This window comes from Elephas maximus, chromosome 9 (genome assembly GCF_024166365.1).
Source record: "Elephas maximus indicus isolate mEleMax1 chromosome 9, mEleMax1 primary haplotype, whole genome shotgun sequence".
In the NCBI taxonomy this organism is placed as follows: Eukaryota; Metazoa; Chordata; class Mammalia; order Proboscidea; family Elephantidae; genus Elephas; species Elephas maximus.
This window is the reverse complement of record NC_064827.1, coordinates 29,356,786-29,370,650: the sequence shown is the minus strand read 5'-3', so window position 1 is coordinate 29,370,650 and position 13,865 is coordinate 29,356,786. Positions and strand designations below refer to the sequence as shown.

The window sequence follows — 13,865 nt, the reverse complement described above, 5'->3', positions numbered from 1 at the left end:
AACTCAGCCAGCGAAAATCCTACGAGTAACAATGGTCCCATCAACAACCGATCAGAGGGATGGCACAGGACCGGGCAGCGTTTTGTTCCACTGTGCCTGGGGCTGCCGTGATCAGGGGCCGGCTCCACTCCACAGCAGCTAACAACAACAACGTGTTCATGTGTTGTGAGGTGGCTTTTTATATGTTGCAGCTTTTATTTCATTTTGCCTCTAAGATTCCTCTCTGTCCTTGGGGAAATCGAAATTGTTCTTGCTTAGGTTAAGAGTCGCCCAGATATTTCAAACGGTTCCCAGAGGCACCAGTGCTTGAGCAGAGTTATATCAGAAAATCACATTCCCGGGGAAAAGAAAAATCTATATGTGTACATACAAACACACATATGTGTATGCACATATATACATGTTGTTGTTGGGTGCCTTTCAGCCAGTTCTGATTCACAGTGACCCCGTGTGACAGAGTACAACTGCCTCATGGGGTTTCCTAAGCTGTAATATATATGGAAGCAGATCACCAGGTCTTTCTTCCTCAGAGCAGCTGGTTGGGTTCAAACTGTGAACATTTTGGTTACCAGATAAATGCTTAATCATTGTGCCACCAGGGCTCCTTCACGTATACAGACACTGTGCGTGTGTGTGTGTGTGTATACACGCACACATGTATGTGAGACAGGGAGAGGGAGAGAATGTGTATGTGAGTATGTGTAAGTAAAATCCAGGCCCTTACTGTTTTTTTCTGACCATTTAAATATCACCTTACTACCACCTTTCTCCCTTTGGGAATTCAGTCCCCACTTATTTCTCCTCAGCATTAGCCTTTAAACTCAGTAGAGTTTTTAAGATCTGCTTTCCTCAAGCTTTATGGTTCTGATAAAAATGCTCTTTGGTTTTTAGCAGGTTGGCGTATTACGTGACTAAAGGATGAGCAGGGCAAAGAGACTAGAAGTGACTGTGATTTTAACTTTCTTGGAGCTAGTCTAAAAAACAAAAGAATAAAATGTTTAACAACATCTCTCTCTATTAAATGTGGATCTCTGAGGGTGAGGAAAAGCTTCGCCATCAAGGACAGCAGTTTTTAGGCAGTATTGTTGTTGAAACGTTACAACTGTGAATTTAGAACTCTCTACAGATTTTTTAGGGAAGCTTTATAATGAACGGTGGTCAAGGAATGTTAGCTCTGATAAGAATTCCCAAGATTATCCAAGCAGATGGTATCTGCAGTCTACGTGATGTCTTTCTTCCTAAAATATTACCCTTAGTAGGTAGCCTCTTAAGTTCTTAGCAGCAATAAGGTTTAACACAGGGTTTGGGAGCCTCTTCTATTACTCAAAGGTCAAGTATCTTTTCTAAATGACTAAAATGTAATAGGAGCCCTTGTGGTACAGTGGTTAAAGCACTCGGCTGCTAATCAGCTAATCAAAAGGTTGGCAGTTTGAACCCACCAGCTGCTCCATGGGAGAAAGATGTGGCAGTTGGCTTCCGTAAGATTTACAGTCTTAGTAACCTTATGGGGCAGTTCTACTCTGTCTTGTAGAATCACTGTGAGTCAGAATCAATTTGACAGCAATAGGTCGGTTTTTTAAAGTATAATAACCAGGTCCACCATTTTGAAAGTTTACAAACAACCCAGCACTGCATTTCCTTCTTTTCGTGGGATTAGTCAATCTCTTGGAACATCAGTGAAGCATAATAAGAGGATCCTGGCACCCAAGAAATGGAGGCATCTGTAGGTCTGTCTGTCCAACCACTGCCAGGGAACAAGGGCAGTGCTAGGGCAGAGAGGCCAAGCCCTAATATTGGAAGATAAGACATTAGAAGATTCTCCAGCAGACTGGATTTTCCAAGGCCCAAGCCGTTTAGAACTATGATTGCCTTAGGAAAGGAACTCCCTTAGGGTCAGAGAAAGGCCAACGCAAATTATAAAGCAAGCAAAAATTAAGGTGTTTTACAGGCCAGTTCTTCACACTTGGGTTCCATTTCTGGAGGAGACAACTCATTTACTTTTTTTCTTTCAACCTATATGTATTATGTTTTAAAAGAAAAGCTGAGGTCCAGTTCTTCTACCGAGACATTATTTACCAAATTAAAGCAGCTTAAAGTTCACTTAAAGACCTTCAAACACATTTAAAAATGCAGATGGATACCAATCAGACTCGTGAGTTTCTGCCTAAACTTGATTATTGGCAAAGAATTATATCTTCACTGAAGACTCTGAGGTTAATAACTCCATTTGTCATTGTGACTTCTAAAGGAGTTTGAAGAATGACTATTAATCGTTCACATAAAATACATTATAGGCTGCCTAGTCATAAAGAGGACAAAAACTTCATTACCACGTTGGAAAAAATACCAACATTGATATTACTGTTCCTCTGAATAATTTTACCCAACTGATGCTAAAGCAATGAGAATGACTTTTGAATTATTGTTCATGACTCACCAGTAGCTTTAATGTTGACAAATCTATTATGATCGGTATCAGCAATTGATTTACGAAGCCCTTGAAAACTATGCAAAAACCAATTTACAAGAGCAATGCAGAAAGAAATCTGTCTTCTGTGTAGTCTGCACCTCAGAATTATTTGGGCAAAATGCAAAGTGAAGGAAAGCAATTGCCTTTCACCAGACTGTCCAAATGCCATTTTACATTAAAATAAAATGGTTTCTTGGCTCCTTGGGAAACATAGGTCCACACAGCCTCATCACTCACAGCAAAATATGTTGATAACTTGGTTTCAATTCAGAGTCTTGTAAAGTTAGGAGATTAAGTTTTCAGGTTGCCATTGCTGAGTGAAACCTTCTCATTTTGTGTTTAAGGTACTAAATTCTTGATGCTAGAATTATTTTTCCATCTATACGTAAAGCAAACCAGATTATATTATAAAAACCAAACCCACTGCCGTCGAGTCAATTCCGACTCATAGCAACCCTATAGTACAGAGTAGAACTGCCCCATAGAGTTTCCAAGGAGCACCTGATGGATTCGAACTGCCGACCTTTTGGTTAGCAGCCATAGCACTTAACCACTACGCCACCAGGGTTTCCTATTATATTATAAATAAAAAATAAATAAATAAGGGGAGTAAATTATTTCCTGCCAACAGGCAGGCAGAGATTTATCACTTTTTTTTAAATGGTAAATCTTTTTGCTACTTAAATGTTAGCTCTGTTGGTTCAGGATGGCCACACAGAAGAGAAGGCAAACATCTCAGATGGCATTCTCTTCTGAAATGAGATGCTTTTTGATTTATGGAAAGAGGTAAGTGATGGGAACATAAAGGATATGAGACTGAAGAGAATGAGGGATGTCGATAAAAAATACAAGTGCAAAGACATTGAGAAACTAAGAGGAAAAAATAGATTTTCTAAGACTCAGTAAAGAATGAGTGAAAAAAGGCAGTTTAAAAATAAATTGTAGTAAGTGAACACAATGATTTATTTCCAAGCCAGAAACAAAATCTATTCATAAATGATATCTTTAAAATAGATCAATGTCCATATGGTCAATAAGAACTCAAATCCTAGAGTTGAGTAACTGAGTGTCTGCAAATGCAGCTCTTTGGTTTTCAGTCACTGGGTCTAGCAACATTTCTTCTCTCAGACTCTCCTGTTTTCATTCCCTTTTCAAAGAGGAAAGATAAATTAATTTTTGCTCCTTAGCCTTAGAGCTCTTAGCAGCCTCATCCCAGAACCCTGAAGTGGCTTCAGAGTTGACTCACAACATACCTTATTTGGCAAGTCCTGAACTCTAGCAACAGGGTCCAAAAAAATTCATTTTTCCATGTGTCACTTGGAAATTTTGGGTCAATGAGACTGAAATGATCTACACCCTGCAGTGAATATTCTTTTGAGTTGGTCTTTCCGTATCCCAATTTTAAGCATAATGTTCTGTTTCTGTTGTCAGTTGACATAATGAAAGCCATTAATATTTGGCTCCACTAATTTGCCGATCAGCTTAGGGGAAAATGGAGACGAGAACCACTTACCTACGGGTAGGCCTTAATAGCATTTCCTTTGTAGTAATGCACTGGTGCGATTTAAGCTCACAAAATGAAGAGCACTCAGTGGAATGCTCTATGCAGTACCTTTAGTTGCCAAATAGTTTTGCTCTCAGAGTCTTCCACTGTATTAAAGTGCAACTGCCTTTTTTGGTAATTCTAATTTTGACAGATTCCAGCTCTACTATTGTTTATAGCTCTACACAAAACACAGGATTAAGGTGTCACAATATTATGAGTCTCTCCTTCTGCTTGGAAGCTTTGTTTCTGGTAGAAAGCCTACTTAAAGCTTACCTGCTAGAATAAAATACCATTTTCCCCCTTAGGGCTGTGAAATTTTCCCTTTCATCTTGTTTACAAAGACCTTCTATTTATTCATATTGCCTAAGAGAAAAAGAAATTAGATCTCTGATATTACTACAGTCAATGAATGTTCAATAAATGTTAGATGGGTGAACAGGTAGAGGAACAAAATTATTGCAGTTTCCACTTTCATGTCGAATAATAGAATCATAAAATTTTATTGCTGGAAATATCATTATAATTCACCTAGTCAAACCTCTCCTTTCTCCTTGATGTCTTTGAAGAAATCATTTTCCTAAACATCCATTAAAAATAATGACAACCAACATTTAACCTTTGTGGCATAGTGGTTAAGTGCTATGGCTGCTAACTAAAAGGTCAGCAGTTCGAATCCGCCAGGTGCTGTTTGGGAACTCTACAGGGCAGTTCTACTCTGTCCTATAGGGTCGCTATGAGTCAGAATCAACTGGATGGCAGTGGGTAGTGGATATGTGCCAAACACTGTTCTAAGTGCTTTTTGTGGATTATGTCAGTTAATTTTATAATGACAATAATGTTGTAAAAGAACATTCTAGAACAGAATTCATATTTAAGACATCCTTGTGTCTTACTTTCTGTTTAATAGATGACCATACGAGAAGTAGATCTTCTTTGTCTATTAATCCCTTCTGTAAACAATCCCTTCATTAGGTAAGGTACTTTCGAGTTCTGTTCTCTCCCTAGGAGCCTCCCACACATGCACTGTACAGGCACAGACAACATTTCACCAGTTCCCAAGGAAACTTAATTGGAAAAGTAAAACATGCCACCTTTGTCAAAAAGAGTATTTTTAATGCTTCAATAATGAAAGATGAGGGAAGGGGGTAGGAGGGGAACAGCTAGTCCTATGTTTAAAGATGATGCTGTTTTGTGGCGCATATTCTTCTAATGCTGCTTCTGTGATCTTTGAATGCTGAATGATGGAATCTGAAAATCACCCATGGTGTAAATGGTTAACACTCTCAGCTGCTAACCAAAAGTTTAGAGGTTCAAGTCCACCCAGAGGCACTTGGAAAGAAAGGTCTCATGATCTACTGCCAAAAAATCAGCCATTGAAAACCCTGCAAAACACAGTTCTACTCTGACACGCACTGGGTCGCCATGAGTTGGAGTCAACTCAACAACAATTGTTTTGTTGTTGTCATTGTTGTTGTTTATTTTTAATTTCAGTTCTGCTAAAGTTAGCCTCAGGAAAGTTTATTATTGTAAAAGGTTGCATCCATCTTCTACAATTGCCCTCTAGATATCCATTTTGAACGTAGCTGATGCAGGATTATTCACAGTTATGGGGACCAGGGATGCTATCAAGCAATGAAATGCACATAAAATCTCAAGCCCTCATTTTGGACACTGGTGTACTTGGTTGCCATCTCCTCCTAGATCAAACCTGAGCTAAATTTCTGCACTTTCTCTTTGGGCAGAAATGCTAAAGAACAAGTCTATCTCCTTAACACACATTTATGTTGCTGTTAATACAGTGAGGTTCTGACATTCACTGATACCTTATCAGCACACACATTTCATTTCTAAATTTGTAGCTAGCACTCTGGAGACTCAAGGAGATAGACGAGTGAAGAGGCCATCACAAAGGCCCCTCCTATCTACATACCCCCAAATCTGCCCTTCATTTCTCCTTCAGAGCTGCCTTGGATATTCTAGGGATCTAAGAACAGAGAAAGAATGCAGCGCTCAGCCCTCCTTGATGAGTTTCTTAAATTAAGAAATGGAGGCTATCCAAACCACCATAAATTAGTCTAAGCTTCAGAAAATCAAACAAAAATTTTATCAATTAAAGGTTTGGTGTTTTTGCTTTAGTAAGTTAAGTTTATTACGACATAAAATTGGGAAGCCTGGTGTAATTAGACACAAAGCCCATTCATATTGATTTTTATAGGACTGAGTAGGGAGGCAATGAGGAATGGTGGAAAGAGCCTTGAGCTGGGAATCAGGAAGTCAGTCAGGCCCAGCCAGCCACTATGACATTTCTTCAACAGGCCACTTCATCTTGGGCTCCTCATCCATTAAATGAAGGGTTTGATCTCAGTGATCCAGGGCCTTTCCAACACTGACATTCTGTATCTCCTTCTCTTGGAGCCTGGAGCTTCTATGTTAAATGATTGCAGAGTTTGATGACTGCAGCTTGTCTCTGTGATCTATTGTTGTCCATATGATGAATTGAATGTCAAGTTCTTGGACAGGAAGATGGTCCCCTATTTAAACATTCCTGGCGACAAAGAAGCTCTGGCTGACAGCGACATGGTTTTTAAAGACTCCTGGGGCCTAAAAGGCAGTGAGGTGCACCAGGACCAGATGCCCTACAGATTGCACCCAGTAGATGTTCTTCAACTATTCTAGCATTTTCATTGTTTTGCCCACAGTTTCATAGCTAGTCAGTCACAGAGCTGAAGTTAATGGCAGAAGGAAAAGGTACTAAATATTTATTGAGTTCCTGGTTTGCACCAGGCATTGTGCGTCCTCAAGTTGCCAGAGCGTTACTATCCCCAGTTTATAGATGAACGACTCCCAAATAATCTAGATATTTCAATTTTTTTTATTATGTGCCTTTTAAAAACTTTGTTGAGGGTGACGTTTTTAATATTCATGGTGTACACACCCAACCTCACTTCTAAGGCTCAGCAGATGTTTTTATGGATCTCTGTTCCCATTTAGTCCCCCTGGGCCCCGTTGGCAATTCCTAGCATGTCCCACACTCTGTGAGCTTTGACTTACCTGATTATTCATTTGGACATCTATATGGCTGAATAGTGGGTAAATATGAGCTGTTTTTTTTTTTCTATCACTGTAAATTATAGAAACAACAACAAATATGTTAAGGACCATCCTCTTTAAGTAGAAATACAAACGACTTACCATCTTCACCTTCACCCAGCTTGACCATGGTCCACTGTTCTAGAGTGGACTGGCTTTCTTATTTTGATCCAGCATCATGCAGCGCTGCAGGGGCTTCCCCAATGAGAAGGGGTGGCACCTCTGAGTTCTGAAGTAAGTGGTCCTTTTGTTGGAGACAGAGAAGTGAGAGTTTCATTTCCAGCCTGAATCAAAAACCCCAATAGAGCTTGCATCTGGGCAGATCGAAGCGATCCGAGATTGCCCTTGTGAACTGGAGATGAGATGCTATTACTGGTCGATAAACTGAACTTGAAGACAGCCTATTTTCAGATTGCTTCCCAGGTTTTCATTTTAATTCTCTGATAGAACAGATGATATTAAAGTGGACTCACCTTTACACTGAAATCTTATACAGTGCCCTTCACAGACAAGTAGACATTGAGTTGCTTCCAAAGAATATGTTTTTCTGGCTGCAGAGGCAACCTCTGGACTGGTGAATCTAGCCCACGCTCCCCATGGGAGACCTGATGCCTACTTTGGGGTGAGCCATGCATACCAGGCATAAGTGTGAACAGTGAAAGAGTCACATGCAAAGAACCTGAATAGAACTTTTCATGCTACCAGGCCACAGCAGGACCAGGCAGTGTCCAATTCTGTCATATATAATGTCACTGTGAGTTGGAACCAACTGAGCAACACCTAACAGGCCACAGAGGACGGGCTGCTGCAACTCCTTCCCATTCACTGGATAAATAAAAATAAGTTGATTGCTCCATAGACTTCCAGGTAGATACTAACCAACCCCAGAGGCTGTCTTCTCCCATCCAGAGACTTTCTGATGCCAGATCTCCAGATTTAAATCTCCAGTGTTGACAAATGACTCCTAGAAGGTAGTAGTCCTGTTGTCACCGGCTGTCAGCTAGAATAAAACCTTAATTTTCTCTTTTTTTCCAAATCTATTCAATCTGATAAAGTTATACCAAAAATTCTATTAGACCTCTGAGTAGTTTTAATTTGTTACTTAGGTCTGCCCACCTTATTTCACAAAGATTCGAGGCTGCTTGCAAAAGTACATACAATGAAAAGGGATAAAATGAATAGTTTTGACAAAATACAAGAACAAGAAAATGGTGAGACTGGAGTGAGGTTAGCACAGAGAAACATATACCACATATTCCCAGTGCTGTGGTTGCAGATGAGGGTGACAAATTTGGCTCTGAACTCCACAGTGGACAAAGCAAAGGAAAAATGGTATCAATGGCCTGATTCATAGTATTAAGATTTTTTAAAGTCTGCCAGAGGAGGCATGATTTTTCCTGGTGCTGAGAGCTGAAAACTATTTCTCCCGTGAGTCCTTATAAACAGAACACTGGATCAGTTAAGATGAGGATCCACTGAGAACAATCAAAAACTCAAAATAACAGTGCCTTAAAAAGATAGAATTTTATGTCTCTTTCAAATCAATATAAGCAGTACAGGGCTTGGATGGCCCTCAATGAGTGTCAAGAACTCAGATCTTCTATATTGTTCCTCCACCTCATGGGCCAAGATGACTGTTTAAGCTCCAGCCAAAATGCCCACATTCCAGCCAGCAGGAAGGAAGAAGGAGTAATGAAGGACACGCCCCCCCCCCTTAAAGCTACACCTAGGAAGTTACAGAAGACATTTCCAATTACATCTCATTGGCCATAACTTAATCACATGGCCATACCTAGCTGCAAAGGAGGCTGAAAAATAGTCTTTACTCCAGCCCCAATTATAAGTGGATTAAAAACCCACTGCCGTCGAGTCGATTCTGACTCATAGCGACCCTATAGGGCAGAGTAGAACTGCCCCATAGAGTTTCCAAGGAGCGCCTGGCGGATTTGAACTGCTGACCTCTTGGTTAGCAGCTGTAGCACTTAACCACTATGCCACCAGGGTTTCCATAAGTGGGTTACCTATTACTAAAGCAGAAGGGCAGAATAGATAATGGAGGACAATCAGCAGTCTCTTGCCACATATCTCGACAGCATCCGTCCAATTGCATGAATGATCAGTTGTCTGGAGCCGTTTTTTCTGACCCCCGTTTGAAGTCCAAGACTCCCTGAAAGCAAGAGCCCTAGAACTTAGCACAGTGTTTTGCACCTAAGAGACACTCAGCGAACGCTTGCAGATGATGGTGCCACAAGGAATCACAGTTTGAGCAGAGACTGGAACCCAGGATTCTCAATCTCTATTATCTACCCATTCTTGAAGCTGCACTGACACCTTCAAGGTCTGACAACCACACGTCCACCATGTGGGAGCTTAGAGTCATGTGTTTTAATCTCAGGTTTTCCATATTAGAAATTACTGTTGCTGTTGTTAGCTATCATGAGGTTGGCCCTCAACTCATGGCAACCCTGTGCACAATGGAATGAAACACTAGCCAGTCCTGCTCCATCCCCATGATTGGTTCAGTATTGAACTGTTGTGATCCATAGAATTTTCATTGGTTGATTTTTGGAAGTAGATTACCAGGCCTTTCCTCCTAGCCTGACTTGGTCTAGAAGCTCTGCTGAAACCTGTTCAGCATCATAGCAACACGCAAGCCTCCACTGACAGGTGGGTGGTGGGTGCACACGAGGTATATGGGCTGGGAATTGAACCCAGGTCTCCCACATGGAAGGCAAAAATTCTACCACTGAATCACCAATACTCCCATATCAGATATTAAAAACCAAAAAACCTGTTGCTGTTGAGTCGACTTCAGCTCATAGCAACCCTGTAGGACAGAGTAGAACTGCCTCATAGGGCTTCCAAGGAGCAGCTGGTAGATTTGAACTGCTGACCTTTTGGTTAGCAGCCAAGCTTTTAACCACTGTGCCACCAGGGCTCCCTATATCAGATATTACATGACCCTAAAGTAGTAATTGCCGACCCTAGTTTTACACAATTCTAGGGGCTCTAAAGAGACCTCAGCAGGTGTCAATATATTTTAAACCCTTATATCCAAAGTCGTTTGAATTCTTTCTGAATCATTTTGCATTGTTTTGTTTACTATGGACACTCTACAGAAGTTTTAAAAGCCAAGGTCAAAGCCAGGATGTCACAACTCCAGGAAAAGTTGGAAAACCATTGCCCTAACCTTAGGGACCTCTCCCCCAGGACTGAGACTAATGAATGTGCCAGCAGCCCCAGCTTGGGCAAAGGCAAAACGGGGCCTAGACTTGGAAGGGCATTTTTTTTCCTGCTTCTCTAACCAGCTTGCAAGCTGACATCCATTGAACCAGAGTGAGATTTCACTTGGCAAAAAGACAAAGAGAATTTCCCCTAAAATACCCTGACAGACTGGCTCCCAGGATGCCTCTTGAATCCACCCCAGGATTCTGGGCTCCTGTTCCAGGACTTGTAGCAGGACTTGACCCCCAAGAGGCCATGAAGTCCCCAGGGAGAGCACTGTTTGCACAGCCTGAGACAAGCCTCCTCTCTCCTTTCTGCCCTAGCAACAGCCATCTCACATGCAGCCCTTGGAAACCGTACAATACAGCTAATTGTTTGCATTGGACACTAGTATGTTTAGAGCTTATGCATCTAAACAGACACTTATTTTCTGCTATTTGCTAGTAGCACTGCCTGCCTGGTGATTTTGGCAGATGGAGAAAGGAGCTAATCCCTAGGTTATAAGCAGAAGGGTTATTGATGAAATGTCACCATCTGTTGGTGTCATTAAAATGATATAAGTCATAAAGAGTTGCTTTTGTTTTTTTTTTTTTCAGAAAGAAAAAAAAGGCTAGCTTAGAGTTTAGAGAGACATTGCTAGATTGTGGATGGCAGTGGGGATGAGGGTGGGGAGGACTAGTTTCTGGGTGGGTGGGGAGGCTCGTTGAACTCATCAGATCAACTCTATGGGTCTTCAGGGAAGTGGAGCAGCTGCTGGAGTAACTCTGCCTGCCTCGTATGAGACAGGGTGCTTAACAGAGATGACATCATGCCTCTTTTCTCCCAGGGTCCTCCCCATTTCTGTGGCATCTGCAGGGTGGGTTGGGGAAGTCATTCATTTAAGTTAAACAAAAAAATTATATCTGCGAGGGAACAGTGAAAATGCATGTCTCCTGAATCATCACTGGCCCCACAACGCTGAGATCACTCACATGGCCAGCAGACTCCTTGGGAGGCTAGCAAGGCCAACAGGGGATGTTATTCTCTACACCTGGTACATCTCCTCGGAGGAGGTGGAGGTGGCTCCTGAGAGAAGCCCAAGCTTCCGTCAGGGCTGGGCCCCTCAGGATGGAGGAAGGAAAGCAATGGTTGGACCCCCACGGATTACATCGCAAAGGGGTGAGGAGTGGGAGGAGTGGATTTAATGACAATCCAGGCAACCAAAATAAACCATGCCAATTTCCTAATTTTGCCTATTACCTAATCCCCTAGGTCCCTAGGTGTTGAAAATGGTTTATGCTCAATTTCCAGCATCAAGCTTGGTGGTTCAAACCCACTCAGCGGTACCATGGAGGAAAAGGCCTGGCAACTTGTTTCCCTTAAGATTACAGCCAAGAAAGCCCTACAAAGCAGCTCCAGTCTGTAACACGTGGGGTCACCACAAGTCTGAATCAACTTGAGGGCAACAGACAACAACAACCTAATCCCCTAATTTCTCATGTTTGCTGTTTATAAACTCTTTTACCCACTGCCAAACACACCCCAAGAGGAAGAACCTGTTAGTACCAACCTCTTTCAGCGTGCCTTAAAACCAAAAACCAAACCCGTTGCTGTCAGTCAATTCTGACTCATAGCATCTCTATAGGACAGACTAGAACTGTCCCATAGGGTTTCCGAGGAGTGCCTGGTGGATTCGAACTGTCACTCTTTAGGTTAGTAGCCACAGCTCTTAACCACTTAACTCCTAATTGATTGCTTGTTCTTGTTGTTGTGCGCCTTCAAGTTGATTCAACTCACAGTGACCCTACAGGACAGAGTAAAACTGCCCCATAGGGTTTTCCAGGCTGAAATCTTTAAAGGACCAGATAGCCAGGTCTTTCCTCCAACAGGACGCTGATGGCTTGGAACCACTAACCTTTCTGTTAGCAGCCCAGCGCTTAACCAGTGCTCCACCTGGACTCCTTCCCTGACCTCTACTAAGCCCTTTTCCCCTCGCCACCCAGCCTGAGCCGGCCCCTTCTGCCACCTCTGGGTGGGGGTGAGGGAAGAGAGGAGTTGACCAGGGAGTCCGCGCTGTTGCTGGAAATAGTGCGAGACGCTGGAACCGAGAGCCGCAGGGGGCAGGAGCTTCCGGAAGCCTGTGCGGGTTATTTATACGATCTCAAAGGATTGCATCCGCTGAAAAGTTCCTGTCGGTATTTTTAGATCTAACGCTTGGCCCTGCTGCCGCACTTTCATTTTTAAACCAGCAGGGGAGCGGGTGACTGCTGCTGTCTGCAGGGCTGTTTTGGAGACTTGGAGGGCCCATCTGACAGGCTAATGGTCATCCTGCCAGGTCTAGATCTGCCTTCTGTCTCTTCCAGCTTTGAGACTTCAGAAGCTGCTGACTTCAGCGGCCTGGGAATAAACCACCCATCACTTGCTGCCAAGTCGGAAACGCTTAAGTTTATACCGTGGCTCCAGGGCCCTGTGTGGTTGAAACTGGAAACCCACAGACTCAGTGTCTTGCTCTACTTTCTTCCTGTTCTGGAAGCATCAAGCCATGTGCTTGCATAAGCCTTTGGCTGCAAGCAGAATGGTTTAGAATTGGAAGAGGTGATTAAGCAGGTTAAAAACACAGCCACACCATAATCCATGGGGAAGACTGTTTCAGGTCCAGTGGGAGGGAGTTGGCTCTCCCCTTGTTGATCCTGCATTCTTTCTGTGGGTACTTTCATTTGTCCACTCAAAGTCAGGGCTCTCCTTCCCCCAGATTCTGGAATCCTTGTGGCTTTGTCCTTAGGGAGATGGGAGGAGCAGGAAGAGGTGGTCATTGGGGTCTTTTGCTCTGCAGAAAAGTTCATGATTGGTGGCTTAGCCCACTCCAATTGAGCAACCCGTTGATGAAAGTGTGAGGTTCAAGAGTGTTCAAAAGGAGAAAAGAAAGTCCTTAATTCTCACAACGGGGCATTGTATTGCTTATCCCTGGGACTCAGACTCTGGCAGGTGAGGTTCTCTTACAAACCTAAAAAATATGTGTAGGAAGTGGCTGGGAGACTCAGGAAACTTCTGATGAAGTCCATGGCTTCCCTCTTTTGCACTGCAGACTTGTTATGTCATGTGCACATGACCTTCTTTTTTGTTTTTGTTTTTGTTTTTTTATCTCTTTCTGCAACAGACCACAGAGACGGGGGAAGAGGAGGAGGACCAGCCCCTGAGCTTAGCCTGGCCTCCCAATGTCCGCAAGCAAATCACGTTCCTGATTGTTCTCCCCATAGTATTTCCTCTCTGGGTTACGTTACCTGATGTCCGCAAACCTGTGAGTAAAGCCTTTTTGAAATAGCTTCATTATAAAAAGTACGGTGCATAACAGTATGTATAGTCTGCCTCTATGTGTGTTAAGAGGAAAAGGAAGGTGAATCTATATTATTAATGTGTGTGCTTGTACAGTATATGCCTGAAATTGCTCTGGACAGGTACACAGTAATAGTGATTATTCGGGTGATCTAACGCTGTAGAACCAACCACCCCAAAAATTAGTCATGTGAAGGAACCATCATTTTATTCTGCTCATGG

The 13,865-nt window shown here is 42.6% G+C and overlaps 1 protein-coding gene across 3 annotated transcripts in view; it reads left to right on the top strand.

The window, feature by feature from the left end:
* SLC24A2 (solute carrier family 24 member 2) overlaps nucleotides 1-13,865 on the top strand; it is a 279,329-nt gene that overhangs the window by 246,158 nt on the left and 19,306 nt on the right. For all 3 annotated transcript variants that reach the window (XM_049896187.1, XM_049896188.1, XM_049896186.1), the window contains one exon: nucleotides 13,468-13,608. In XM_049896187.1, coding sequence (XP_049752144.1) covers nucleotides 13,468-13,608 — 141 coding nt within the window. The remainder of the gene's footprint in view (nucleotides 1-13,467; nucleotides 13,609-13,865) is intronic.